General features: G+C 49.6%; 1 protein-coding gene across 1 annotated transcript in view; it reads right to left on the bottom strand.

Moving 5' to 3' along the window:
* Positions 1–719: 719 nt before the first annotated feature.
* Positions 720–15,131, bottom strand: part of P2RY2 (purinergic receptor P2Y2) — a 32,507-nt gene continuing 18,095 nt past the window's right edge. Inside the window, exons 2-3 of the mRNA XM_032796426.2 lie at positions 10,685–10,892; positions 720–2,418 (exon numbers count right to left, since the gene is read on the bottom strand). Coding sequence (XP_032652317.1) covers positions 1,347–2,418; positions 10,685–10,719 — 1,107 coding nt within the window. The 5' untranslated portion in view covers positions 10,720–10,892 and the 3' untranslated portion in view covers positions 720–1,346. The remainder of the gene's footprint in view (positions 2,419–10,684; positions 10,893–15,131) is intronic.

The raw sequence follows: 15,131 nt of genomic DNA, 5'->3' as shown, positions 1-15,131 counted from the left end.
TAACTATTTTTCTGCAGAGTCATCCCCCTTGGCTTGGAGTGAGGCGAAAAGTCTCACATCCTTAGTATGAATGATGAAAGATTCCCCATGAGATGCTCTGGGGGCTGGATTTAAAACGGGGAAATAATTTTGTGAAAAACGTCGAAGTCTTTTCCATTTCCCAGGGCTCCATTTTCTGAGATATTCTAAGTTAATATTGGGATTGAAATTTTTATCAAAATAATTATCGATCTTTTTCATGCACTGCAAATGGTGTTTTCTTGCCAATTGCAATAATTTTTTGATAAAAACATCAACAGAAAATATGACAGTAAAAGGTTGTGAAAAGCAGAACGTTTCATTAATATTGACACCTGGGTTCGGGTTTGCGGGGTTTTTTGAAAAAATTTGGTTTACAACAGTGTTTCTCAAAACTGGGGCCGCCGCTTGTATAGGGAAAGCCCCTGGCAGGCCGGGCCGGTTTATTTACCTGCCCCATCCGCAGGTCTGGCCGATCGGAGCTCCCACTGGCCGCGGTTTGCCACTCCAGGTCAATGGGGGCTGCATGAAGGTTGGCCAGCATGTCCCTCGGCCCATGCCGCTTCCAGCATCTTCCATTGGCCTGGAGCAGTGAACCGTGGCCAGTGGGACCTGTGATCGGCCAGACCTGTGGGTGGGGCAGGTAAACAAACCGACCTGGCCCGCCAGGGGCTTTCCCTACACAAGCAGTGGCCCCAGTTTGAGAAACACTGGTTTAGAAAAAACCTATGAACTTTTCACATGGCTATTATTCTTTTACCATGCTTTGTCACTTCTTTGGCCTGACCACCATGCACCAGGTGGTCTTTGCTCACCCCTAGATAGACATCTTTCAAATCAGAGAGAGGAGCGGGTTTGGTGGAGGAGAAGTATTCTGGTTGCAAAGGTGAATGAGGACATGCATATGGGATTATAATATATCCTTGAGCAGCACCTTAGTTCCAAAAACTCATTAAACTGGTGACATACATACAGGTGTATCTTGTTGAACCATTCCTGCTCAAGTGTCAACACCTGAAGCCTAGGGCAGCAACTGAATGGGTGACAGCTGTCACCTTGGCTGACATACCACAGGTTGGACCGTCAGAGCAAAAAGCATGAGCTGCTGCACCTTTAGCTAAAGAGTTATGCCTCTGTAGCTGGGGGCTCAACAACTCAGATCCTCTGCAACTCAGCTCAGAGTGGGACCTGTAACACGCTCACCAATGAGTTATGCATGCATAATGGCCGTATGCCAGACTCCCCTACACACGGTGGAGAATTCCTTCCACTACAGAGATAGAATAGTCTGCAATGTACAGTGGACAGAAGTGTAGCAGGCTAAGACTTCACATTTTGGCTATCATATCTAGGTTGTTGCTGGTCCCCGTGTTGCTGGTGGGAGTTCCCCTCAGGGCTGTTTGGTTTGGAATTTTCACTGGCATTTTGTTGCCCGTGAACTTCACAAACCTTTGGCCTACTAAGAAGTACAAAATGGGATCCAGGCAGCTATTGGTGCTAGCTAAGGGCCTGGTTACTTTGTAGGCTAAGTTAATGGCATTGAGGGTCCCACAGCTAAGGTCCCAGCTCCGGAAGGAGTAGTACAAGGTGCGAGTGATGTGGAAAGGAAGGAAGCAGATGATGAAGACCACCAGGACAACAATGATCATCTTGACTGACTTCTTTTTGGACTTGGACCTCCTGGAGGTGCCCCGGGTGGGCTGTAGCAGCTTCCGAGCCATCAGGCAGTAGCATACAATGATGGCCAGGAAAGGGATGCAGAACAGCAGCACCAGCATCACCGAGCTGTAGATGACGAACTGGCCAAAGAGCTCCTTGCTCGATGTGTCGTGGCAGGTGATGGTCTCGCACCTCACGCTGGTGGTGACGAAGAAGAGCACCGGAGACTGGCACGTGATTATGACCAACCAGACCACCCCTGACACCCTCCGCGCGTAGCGGACGCGACCCCACTGCAGCGACTTCAGCGGGAAGCAGATGCCCAGGAAACGGTGGACACTGATGCAGAGCAGGAAGAGGATGCTGCAGTAGAGATTGGTGTAGAACAGGAAACGGACTATTTTACATAAGCCCACACTGAAGGGCCAATTGTCCCCCTTGGCGTAATAATACACCAGCAAAGGCAGGGAAACCACGTAAAGTGTGTCAGACACAGCCAGGTTGAACATGTACGTGGTGGAGGCGTTCCAGGTCTTGATCCTGAAGAGGAAGACGTAGAGGGCCAGCAGGTTGAGGCACAGCCCCACCACGCACACGATGCCATAGGAGACGGGCAGCAGAATGTACTTGAACTCCTCATCAAATTTGCACTTGTACGTGTTGTCTTCCACGCTGCAGTCGGCAGTGGATGAATTGGCGCTCATGTTCCAGAAGCGCAGAACCATGAAGTTCTCCATTGCCCTAGAAAACAGGGAGCAAACTGTCAGCGAACGCTGGCTTATTGCAACGGGAGAGTAAATATGTTTGGATGAGAACTGCAGCGAGAGAGCGTGTCACCGGGCAGAAGAGATGAGTCACATTGTAATGATTGTTATGTATAAAGCTGTGGTGCTTGCAGGGCCCCGCTGAGATCGGGGCCCCGTGGTGCCAGGTGCTGAGGCACAAAGAGATAAATGAACTTACCGAAGGTCACACATGAAGCCTATGGCATAGCTAGTAATTGAACACAGAGTTTCTGAGGCCAAGTTTAGTGTTTTAATTACAAGATCATCTTTCCTCTTTAAACCCATGGAGAAACCTGGTTGCACAAGCACACCAGAAAAATGGGTCGATTCTGAGGTCAACCTGCAATAGGACATGTCCAAGCTATGTGAACAGTGCAGCCTTACGAGCCACTGGGGAAAAGACAGGAAAGGGAACTGATTACAAAAAATCCTGTAAGATTACAAAAGCAACAAAGAGTCCTGTGGCACCTTATAGACTAACAGAACTTTTGGAGCATGAGCTTTTGTGGGTGAATACCCACTTCGTCAGATGCATATCCGACGAAGTGGGTATTCACCCACGAAAGCTCATACTCCAAAACTTCTGTTAGTCTATAAGGTGCCACAGGACTCTTTGCTGCTTTTACAGATCCAGACTAACATGGCTACCCCTCTGATGTAAGATTACAGTTCATGTGCTGGGATTTGGAGGGACCCTATCCCTCTTGGGTTGTCTAAGTCGATCTCCCTGCCCCACCCCCCGCCCGCACATTTGTGCTGTGATATGGGGGGGCACCCTGCCCCTCTAGGGAGGTCTGAGTCCCTCTCTCTGCCTCTCCCCTCCAAGTGACTTTATGACTTCTAATCTCTCTCCTGCTAAGGATTCATATTCACACATTGCGACATCTGGTATCTGGATACTAAGAGAACTGTGAGTTATAAGCAGAATGCTGCGAGAAGGCGGTGTGGTCTCCTTTCCTTTAATTACTCTGTTAAGGTGTAGGAGGGAGGTTTTCTTTTTAATGATTAACTCTAGGAAGGTGCTTTTCTGAGTTGTGGAAACGCAAGTGCAAACGGACAGGTCTGCACTTTTGCTGTGAGGGTGACGAGATCTGGGCTCATTCTGAGTTCTGGTGGGATGGAGTCCCACAGTCAGGATTCCATCCTCAGTCCTTGGGAACTTCACCCAGGGTTCAGCCAACCATAGCATCCCTAGGCTAAAGGTCCATCTACCACTAGCAAAGGGCTGGTCTACACTAGGAAACCGCCAGGCTGAGGAACCAAGTTTGAGTTTGCCTGTGTGGAAGGGACAAAACTGCTGTTCTAACGATGTTCCTGTATCGTGTCCCAGATCAGACTGCACACACTGACAGAGAGCAAGGCTGTAACATGATTTGCCTCTTTTCCTAGTGTAGATGGGCCCTAAGACATCAAAGCAAATCCACCTATGCTGGGATACGTGTCAGAAAAGTGTCTTCAAGCAGGAGGAATTGGCCTCCGGGAACTAAAAACCCAAACCATCCTGGTGATCTTGGTTCTGTTTTTAGGCTTTCAAGGTAGGAGCTGCACATTCCCATGGGCAGATGAGTACGTTCACTCTGGTATGTTGGCTGCCTGCCTTACTCATATTATTATTACTGGGTTGGTTTGGTTCAGACTCACTGCTAGCTGAGCTACAAGGGAGGGAGGGTTGAATAGCTGCTAAGGTTTGTTTCATCCAGTTCTGGAATTTTAATTTGTGCTTTTATTTCCAGGGAGTGGAAGTGCTGGTGAAAGATGCCAGATTTGACAGCACTTGAGACAAGAGCCCAGGACAGGTAGAGACAGACAGCAGCAGTGCTAGCTTCCCTATGTATGGGCATCAACTCTGACCTGGAGGGACCATGGCTGGGAGAGATGGAGGTTAGTTCAATGTGTCCAAGGTTCCTCTGCCTACTCTGCCAACACTGGTGACAATCAGTGCATATGAGATGGTTTTCTTTCTTTCTTCAGGAGGTAATGGACCAATTGATTCCATATAGGCCACCAAGCAGCCATCATATAGTAATAACGTTTGGCTGTTACCATGGGGGGTTGAATTCAGGTGAACGCCCTCCAGACAAAAGGCTGCAGTATCCTGAACTATCCACTCTCCAGCCTGTAAGAACCCCCAGTGGCCATAAATCGGGAGATTGACTGGATCGCCCATTCAAACCTCACTCCATTTTCACTAGTTCTCCCTTTCAATAAGTTCATGAGCCACACCACAAAATGAACCGCCAAGTGCTTATGCTTCCAGGGAGGAGGAAAACACACAGACCCGGGTTATCTTAAAGCAGCCCCCTCCAGGACTGACCTTACAACCCTAGTTTTAGTAGCCCAATGCTCAAACCACTGAGCTATCCTTCCCCACTAAAAGGGGTTGTGTTTCTGCAAGGCCTAGATCCTGGGTTCATGTTATGACAATTTAGGGTACGTCTGTATGGATCTTGATCAAACCACACCCACCGTTTTGTTTTGTGAGCACCATTTTGGTGGTTAGACCATCCTGTGCCTTCCCTGTTGTCTCTTTACCTCCACCACAGACCTGGATCCCTGAAGGTGTTGCTTGGTGGGGAGGGAACAGGCTGACTTGTGACTTTTCAGTGTTTGGGGTTTCCAACGCTGGCTCTAAATGTCCTGGTGCTAAAATGCCAGCAGCGATGAAAGCATTGGCTATGCTTGTGCTCCTACCATGGCGACCAATGGTGGCACTACATTGGTACTTCCAAAGACGGGGAATCTTCCTCTGTAAAAACAGCGTAGACAAAGTCAAGAATGCTCTCCCATCGACAGATTACTCCACCCAAATGAGAGGCAGAAGCTATGTCAGAGGGAGAGCATCTCCCACCTATATTGTGCAGTGTAGACATCCCTTCAAGCCGATGTAAGGTACGTCACTTGGGTGGGAGGGGTTCACACCCCTAAGTGACGCAACTTACATCAACTTAAGCTGCAACCATTGTTACGTGTATACCTGTATTAGCAGGTCGATGGAGTCTGCGGGATTCTAGTAGCGTGCTTCGTTGAGAATAAACCTGGCTGGGTGCCTTTGTCCCTTAACGGATCTTGTGGTCATTAGGCAGTTCGCTCGAGGTCTACAGTGCCAGCTGTCTGTGCAGGGCTGGGGGGCCATACAGAGGGAACACACAGACACAGAGCCAAACATCTATCAACATCTAACCACAGCGGCAATGTAGACAAGCCCCTGGTAGAATCAGGTCACCAGAAAGCATAAGAATAATCAGCATGTGAATCACACACAGGAAGAGTGCATGGGAATGACTCCATGCTAATGCCTGCGTCATGGAAAATCTGCATCTTCTGAACCTTGAGGGCAGGGAAGGTACCAGGTGAGGCAGTTGGGTTCAATTACATCTTTGCTTTCGGAGCAGAACTCAGGGGAGATGGAGGGAGATATGTATGTAAGTGTTACAGTCATTTTCTCTAGAGCTAGCTGGAGCAAGCCTCCTCCTTTATGCTTCTCTTCTGGAAAGGGCTAATGTAAGCGCTGTCATCCTCACCCTCACTCTGACCCCTTTGCAGTGTAGAGAGGACCTAGACCCCCCTTTCTGTTCAGGGAGGGAATCCCTTGGCATGACAAGCCCTGCCATGAGGGGTGTGCTGAGGATACAGCTGGGGCTGCAGCAGGCTGCAGTGCAGAGTTTCCTGGCAGCACTGCATCCCACACAGCAGCCCTGGAAGGCTGCCATAACTTAGATGGGCCCCTGGGGCTGTGTAAATGAAACTGGGGGCTATTAAAGTCTCCGGAGTAGCCCAGGATTGGGATGGTGTAAAGGTGACTTAAAGCTACCTTAGTCACCCCACTCCTGGCCCCAAGTTCCATGCTGCATCTCGCAGGGCCTAACCCTTGATGGTCAGTGAGCTCCATCTGACCCTCCATGGTCAGTGAGCTCCACTTCCAGAAGCCTAGGCAGGCTCAGCCAAAGCTGAGTGCTCGTGCAGCTGGCAGAAGTGCTTGAGTCTTGTCTCCAGTCATCTTGAGGGCTTTACCTCCCACCACAGACAGTCCGTGTTTGAAAAATGAGTGGAGAAGGGGAATTCAGTCCAGAATGGGAGGAGAGATAATGAGACCCACCCTGAGTACTGAAGATGAGGTGAATGAGTAAAAGAGTCCAGCTGTCTGGGATGTGGGTGCTGCTCAGGCACTGCTGGTACACATCATACCTAGCAGTAGGATTGCCACCTTTCTAATTGCTGGTAACTGGACCCCTGAGGCCTTGCCCCTGCCCTATAGAATATCAGGGTTGGAAGGGACCTCAGAAGGTCATTTACTCCAACCCCCTGCTCAAAGCAGGACCACTCCCCAACTATTTTTTTTACCCTGGATCCCTAAATGGCCCCCTCAAGGACTGAGCTCAAAACCCGGGGTTTAGCAAGCCAATGCTCAAACCACTGAGCTATCCCTCCCCTCCTGCTCCCTGCTTGTTGGATCGTCTCAAGGAGCCTGTCTGCAGGTAGGCCGCAGCCCTGTCTGGGCAGGGATTGGCAAGGGTTAATGGCCCCACGCCTACCCTCACCCTGCAGTATCCCAACTTTTGATTTGGGTGCATTTAGGGGTGCCAGGTCCCCGAAAACCAGATACCTGGCAACCCTAAGTGGCACCCAGACACAGAAGGTAAAAACCAAACTGTCTGGGTGAAAACTGGCCAGGTAGCAGCCCCATCGAACAGAGCTGCTCACACACCCCCTCGCGCACAGCATCATTTCTGCTAGCCAGCTCCAGAACGGTATTCTCATCTGATGCATGTCTTGTCAGAAATGGTGGATTACATTTAACCCCAAATATCAGCAACCCAGTAAAATGAGGAAGGATCGTGTCTGCTCTGGACATCTCTTCTGTTCAGAGCCAAACCTCTCCCCAGCATGACGCCCCTCCCTCCATTACATATGCCATGTGCCAAAGGGCCCCACATCTCAACGCTGATGGGTTCCATGCTATTGTATCTCTTGCTCTTTACACAAAAAATTTCAAGGAGCCAAACAGTCACTGGGTCCCCAGTACAAACAGGCCAGGTATAGCTGCTTTGCAATAACCGATCCTACACATTCACTCTGAATGTAAAAAGTATGTGAGAGTTCGTAAGATGTCACAATAACAGCTGTTGAGGGAAAAGGGATAAAAGAGAGACAGATTAAATGAGTCTAAACAAAATGCTCGGCTGATATGATTCAAGGACTCGGTTGGTGTTGGACTTAATCAACAAGAAAATGCGGGTCTGGAAATTAATGAACCAAAACGGGTGTGTTGGATATTAGGCCTACGCGAGGGATGGGCTATTCCACCCACCACTGCCTTCTGGGGTCCTTAAAGAAAGAGACTTTGAGGGGGGAATGGGGAGAACAGACAGAGGCATGGTTGCTATCCCCCCATTTCCTGAGACCTGGGCCTTCATTGTGCTTTTCCTGAGAGATGTCCTGACCAGACCAGGCCAGAGAGAGGGACCCAGCTGACATCATCACCATCCCTACCAACTCCTCCCGCTGATTCCCAACCACCACCTGAGATGAAACAGGACCAGACATCATCAACAGCAGCAGCTCCAGCTCATCTCAACTTCTCGTTTACTCAATGGGACAGTTATTACCGTCTTACTGTCGGACAGTGACTGGGTTATGTTAACATCTTTGGCCCACTGATTCCATGTCATTTACCGCAATGCTACATACAAACTGCTGCTCTGGCTGCTTCTAAACGCAGAACACCATGAGCGCCACTAGAAGGCTAACAACTATTTAAAGAGATACTGCCCTATTCCTATACACTATGTACACCACTGCATACATGTTGCCAGTGTTAACATCCATACAAGGGTTGTTTCCTGTATTTCATTCCTCATTGGTTCATAACACAGGTACAGCTTTAACATTGCTCCCAAGCTGGACATGCTTGGTCGTTAAGTCTCTCCCTCCCCTAGGAGCTGAATATGCTGCTTCCATAGTCCGGGGAAGATCAGAAGAAAACCAAAGCCAGTTCTCCCATAGAATAGTGCAGAGCGTTCACTAGGCTGCCCTGAGGACAGCCCCGCAGTAGGGCACAGAACTGGGTGATGATGGATTAACCCAGGAGGTGAAGCTGGGCAAACCACCGAACTGCTCTGAGCCCCAGTATCACTGTTTTACAAGGTGGGTGGGAATGATACTTCTTTGTACAGCACCTTGAAGTCTACACATGAAAAGTGCTCTGCTCAGTATGCTTTTAGCAGCATTGCTTCTCAGCGTTGTTATTAACTGGTGTATTTGCATACTATTGCCCCCTACTGGCTGGACTTGGACCTGCTTAAGTATCTGTGGCTATGTCACCATCTACTGGCTGACCTAAAATGAGGGTATAAGATTTACATCTAGCGGCTGCTAATGCAGCCTCTCCATTAGCACAGGTAGTTTTTTTGAGCTGAAGGTCCTGAGGCTTTTCCCCCCATGCCACCTGAGGGCAGTTTAGCTGATGAGTGGAGAGGCACATACCCACATACTGTAAAGTAAGCCCATACTGGACCTGCTCTTTGGCTTGGCCGTATAATTACGGAGAACACCACCGGCTCATAATGGTGTATTGTTCTTTAGTGTCCTCATGTATATTTCTTTTTGCAACATGAAGCTAGTTGGTTGCTGGGTCTGGAGAGCTGCCCCCCTTCTTCCTTTTTGTTGGAGCAAATGCCCTAAATTCCTAAGACAAAACCTGCTGTGTCTCTTTGGGCTCCTGACTGTCTGACCCTCGCCCACATCCCACTTCAGCTGCACCCAAATCCTACTTCAGCTGTACTGAGTGATTGCATGGGAGTGACAGCCACGCAATGCAAGGACTCAAAAGGGAGCAGGTTGACCTTTCCCCAGAGGCAGAGCAAGGACTGGGAGTGGGATGGAAGAATGTCAGTGTGTGCGTATGACATATCAAGCAGTAACTAAGACCAGGGACAGGGCAGAGGGGAGGGACCAGAGGGAAACACGGCATTCTCCTTTCCCAGCATGGCAAATGTGGATCTCAGTTATGCCTCGTGAAAATTCACTGACTCCCAAAAGCAAATCCAGAGTGACTCCATTGGCTTCTTTCATGACCCTCCAAAGGGTCAGGATGGGCAACTGTTCCTTTCACATCTGGCACTGGCCACTGCTGGTGACGGGATGCTGGACTAGATGGCTCACTGGTCTGAGGCAGTCTGGCAGCTCCTATGTTCCCTGTGTGCAGTCCCACAAGGCCCATTTCGGTCCTAGTCAGACATCTAGGGAAGACTGTGAGATGCTATTGACTTTGGTGCCAGAGAAACACTGATGACACCCAGCCCTACATCTCCTGTCACGTGCAGACAGTGTTGACTCTGGAACCTGAATGGGACAAGCCCCTGGATGAAGAGCAGCTGGATAAAATTCAACCCAGGCAAGAGGGAGGGAAGGAAATGCAATGAAGAGCTGGCTGAAGCCAAAGCCAGCCTCTGTCTCAAGGGCATCTGCTCTTCACTTGAAAAGGTGGAGCACAGCACCAGGGTCCTGTTGGACCCCTCAGTGCTCCTTGGCACCCACAGCGCAATGCTGCCTTCTGCCTGTGGCTGGCCCAGAGGCTGTACCTCTTGCTGCTGATTGAAGATCTAGCTGCAGTGACCCACCGCGTCCAGTCCTGGTGATTGCGTCTGGACTGCTTGCTCAGTGGGGAGGGAAGTGAGCACCATCATGAAATGCCAACTTGTCCAGCATGCAGCAGCCGATGTTATGGGCAGGGCAGTATATCAGGAGCACATCCCTCACATGCTTCCCACGTTCACCTGGCTACCTCTGCAGTACCGGATCAGCTGCCAGGTGCTGGGGTTAATGCACCCACAGTGGCCTGAGCCCTACCTCTTAGACTGCCTCTCCTTTTGTGAGCTATGGATATCAGGAACGATCTAGCTGGCAAAGCCCAAGGTGTAGCAGCTCTCAGAGACATCCCTGGCAGTAGGCTCTGGGCTTTGGGAACCCACTCATCCAGAAAGTGGAATGGGCCCAAGATCAGAACATCTCAAGAATGAAAGCAGCGAGCCATCTCTTGAGACTTAGCTTCACGCAACAACTACTCCACTAGCCCATGTGTAATAGACACACGTCTATTATACAAGTATATATGATACCCCCTTTGGCAATGTGAATGGAGGGATGGGAGCTTATCAGCCCTGTTTAGATGTATATGGTTCTATTAGTGTATCTGGATACAGTGATGGAGACACTATATTTACCTAGACAGATAGGAGTTATTCTGTATCGACACCATTGCACCTGAGATCAGGATCTGTCGACTGACTCCTGGCTTCAGGTCCACCAGTGCATAGCAGACTACTGCTCCACAGGCATCTGCTTGGCTTTCAGCAGCAGCCCACGGACACAGCTGCGATTGTTGCTCTGAAGCACTTGTGTGGTTAACCTAATGTTCTCCTGAGGAAGGTCCTGAAATTAACCAGAAACAAAATCCTCATTACTGGTAGGAGGTGAACATCAGGGCAAGTTCTATTCCGTCTTCTCTGGAGGGCGCACACTGGAAATGATTCAACGTGTGGGAGTCAAAGAGCTCTGTGTTTTCAAGAGAAAACATCTTGCGCGCGCGCACGCACACACACACACACACTAGAATGGACTAGTGGCTGACAAAGTCTGGCACATCAGTATTCTTTCTTCCATAGAACGAAACAGGGGCCACGCTGCAATAAAAGTAAGTTTCGGGCCAACTCTTAAACAGGGAAGTGAAACGATTGGAGCGCAGCCAAATTCATGTTCACCACGGTCTCAGGAAAGCAAGGATTACAAAACGGGCTGCATGTTTCTCTGCAACAATTTCAAAGGGACGGTATGGGGGAGTTTAGGACCCAAGTTTAGGTTCTGTTTAAATAAAAATAGCCCCAAACCAGTGCGACTGAAACTGATATGGGCTTTTTGGAAATGTCGAAGTACCCAGGCCTTCCATGAGTTTAAACTTTGGACGCCCAAACACAGTAGCTTTGTGCTGATGCAGATGTACCAGAAAGTTAAACTGACTAGACACAATGGGCCAAATGCTGCTCCTGGCAACACAACTGCAGCTCCTATTGGTTCCATTGGAAATTATACCCATAACCAAGAGCAGAATGTAGCCCAGGAAGTGAAACTAACGTCACTGTCCAAGCTACAGACAATGCAGAATGTGAACTACATCAGTGCTACATTGTAACAAGTCCATTTGATGTCTTAAAATCACTTCACTTCTAATAATCTAAGGACATTTTCAAATATAATAATATAATCCCTAAAGCACCAATACTTCCTTTCTCCCACTGCTGTATGTATTGAGATTGTGCGAGTGTATAAACAGATCTTAAAGTAGTAACTTTACACCCATTCACACCCACCTGAGGGCCCCTATCTGCTCCCAGAGCAGTGCTAAGGAGTGTTGGTATAAATAAGAATGAGGCCTGTAAGCTCTTTGGGACAGGGATTGGCTCTTACCACCTGTCTACATAATAAAGCCTCTGCCTTTGGCTGAAAGCTTGAGGTGCTCCTGCAATAACAGTAGATCAAGTGAGACACCTAACTGCCTTGTTAGACATCTAGATAAGGGTGACCTAATTCTTCAAGAAGCTGATCACCCACAATTTCTAGTGAAGTCAGCGGGTGGCTGCGGGTGCTCAGCCACCACTGGAAGGCCAGTCGGCTTTTATTTGGGCACCTAAGCACATATGTAGATGCCTAACTCTAGAGACGGCTCATTGGGATGCTTTCAACCACGGTTTTATTAGTAATGCAAAGATTAGAAGGTTTTTTAATTGTTCTTCTCAGCTGGTTTCTGGTTCAGCTAGCTCCTAAGATCTATTGTGGTCTAGTGACTACGGCCCTGGATTGGAACTGATCCCAGTCTAAAGAGATCCCTGGCTCAGCTACTAACCCACTTGGGATGGAGCTGAGAGGCCCCACATTGGCAATGAGGGGGTTAAGGAGGCTGACAGGTTCCTCACTGGCACTCAAAGGGTTAGGCCTGCGGACCCAGTTGGCCTCACCTTGGTTCTCTTGCAAGGGGAGATAAAAGGAGAGGGCCTTGCTTGGGTGCGCGCTGACCAGGAAAGCGGCTGGAGCTCTGCTTGTTGGGGGGGTAGGAGGGGAGGCTGGTTGCAACCCTGAGCCGGAGCTTGCTGGTCAGCCAGATCCCACCTCCTGGAAGGGAGGCCCAGATCATGGGAAGGGAACTGGTGGAAGCGTAGACTGTTTTGGAAACCAGCCCTGACTGGAAGGGTGGGGCACCACAGAAGGAGTGTGGGATGGCCCTGGCTTTGAGTTGGGTTTCTTTTTGTTCCTGATTACCGTTGAGCTTCAGCGCCCAAAAGGGGGTAGGACTGAAGGCGCCACGACCCTGACCTCGGAGTGACTGACCCTGACAACCCTGGCCTCGGGGTGATGGAAACAGACCAAGCTGTGTCCTGGAGGGCAGCGAGGGGACACTGGCCTGGCAACCTCACCCCTGTGTGATCCTGAGCGCGTCACTTCATCTGACTGGTTCTCTTGCTCCCCTTTCTACGTGGAATGTTAGCTCTTCGGAGCAGGGACTGTCTGTCTGGATTTGTCCAGCACCATAGGGCCCTGAGGTGTTACCTGTCAGCTCTGCGTTCTTGGGGACCAAGGGCGCAGTACCCAACTTGTCTGACTCACAAAAGACCTCCTGTCCTCCAGCCTCTGCTTGAATCAAACCGATCAGAAGAAAGACTTACAAAAAAGCAATGAAAAGGCAGTGGGAGACACACCTAAACCCCTCTGGACAAGGGTGACGGGATTGAGGCAACTCCCCTAGCCTCATTTGCATCGAAGATGTGACAGGGAGGCATCTCCATTAGCAGATAGAACGGAGAACTGAGATTCTAAAGCAAGAACCCCATGGAACTCTGGGACCAGAAAGGCAGGGAAGCACTGCATGATGGGGGATCTCTGCTCCAGATGTTAATGAAACTATGCCTGCACACACCCAGCTCAGCAGTTATCAGACCAGTTCTAGCAATAAATCCTTTATTAGTATCCAAAATAGTGAAACTCCCTAATTGCATTGCGAGCTCCCTCCAAGAAAGACCTCCCATAGCCAGGAATGATCAGTTCCCATGGTCTAGCCTGAACAATACCTCTTTGGTATACTCCACTCCCTTGAGCCATCAGTTTACCCATAAACAAATCTAGTGTTCTGCCTTGAACCATTGTTGTTTCCCTACAAAAAACCCCAACCTACATTCAAGTAAGTGTTCTGATGCCTGGATCCAAAATCTGCATCAGTCCCACTGGGACTTCATCTTCTCCTGACTGATCGTGCTGGGGGCTCTGCCAGTCTCCAGCACTCCGGACCCTTAGCTACCACCACCTGGGAACCCTGACCAGTTCAAGCTTCACGGAGTGGCGAGAACCCAATTCTCTCTCTGTCTCTCTCTCTCTCGGTGTAGCCTTCTGACCCTCACTTGTGTGATCAGTGATAGTTTCCTAAACCTGACTTTTATAATCAAATTTAAGTTGGATTTAATATTATAAGTGTTTTGTTTGTTTGGCTCCCCATGGTTATTGCCTGGCAAGAAATAACTTTCGTGATTAAGCTGGTTGCTTCTCTCTCTTTCTCTTTCTCTTCCCCTCATGGGTGTTTTTTGGTTTCCTCATTCGCTCTGCAGCAACACTTCTAGTACCTCAGATAAAAAATCCCTGCAGCACCCAAAAATCCTGTGGGGTTTGCTGATCAAGTTGGTTACTACCAGAACAATTGTAACCTGAAAGTGAGGATAAGGACGTGCTGAACCTGGGACATATGAGGGTGGCAGCTTGGAAGTGCTGCTTGACCCAGCCTGCTCAGGTGTGCTCTATTCCGGTGCAGTGCCCACAGCATATCAGGGTGACAGCTTGACCCAGCCTGTTGAGTCCAGGGCCATATAAGGGTCAGCTTGGGAGTGCTGATTAACCCAGTCCTTTCAGATGCGCTGTTAGTGTGTGTGTGTGTGTGTGTGTGTGTGTTCATCTGATTCTGGAGCTGGAAGAACCCAGCCCTGGGCAACCTAGGTCCTGCAGGACAGCTCCACTGGGAGGGAACCCGCAGCAGGGAGAAGTAGAGCTCCGTATGAGAACACAAGTGACACAAACAGAACTTTGATAGAAGTACAGAACCACCCCCCCTTGAAGTGTAACCCCATTCAATGAGCGTATCCCAAAGTAATGGGCAAAGCTGGTAACAGAGGTTTGCCCGTAGACCCAGTTGCCTGTGACCCAGGGATCTTTCTGCACCTGTAATACTAATAAATTCTCAGTTAGGTGTGAATCCAGAGTAATTTCCTGGACTTCACTGTCACTAAACCTGTGTCACTGAGAGCAGAATCTGGCCTGGTAACTGCAAACGCTGTTACTGCGATCTTTGAGTGTAAGGCTAAAACCATCCACAACCCATGTTCAATTTATAGCAGTTCCATTAATGCAGAGATGGGCAAACTATGGCCCGTGGGCCACATCCAGCCCGCGAGACCATCCTGGCTGGCTCTTGAGCTCCCGGCTCGGGATGCTAGCCCCCGGCCCCGGCCCTGCTGTCCCCCCTCCCCCGCAGCCTCAGCTCGCAGTGCGGCATGGTAAGGGCATAGAGAGTGTGGGGAGAAGGGGGTTGGGTAAGGGGCAGGAGGCCCCAAGAGGCAGTCAGGGAGCAGGGGGCGG

The sequence above is a fragment of the Chelonoidis abingdonii genome, chromosome 1, assembly GCF_003597395.2.
Source record: "Chelonoidis abingdonii isolate Lonesome George chromosome 1, CheloAbing_2.0, whole genome shotgun sequence".
NCBI lineage: Eukaryota > Metazoa > Chordata > Testudines > Testudinidae > Chelonoidis > Chelonoidis abingdonii.
The sequence above is the reverse complement of the archived record's forward strand: the minus strand, read 5'-3'. Positions and strand labels throughout refer to the sequence as shown.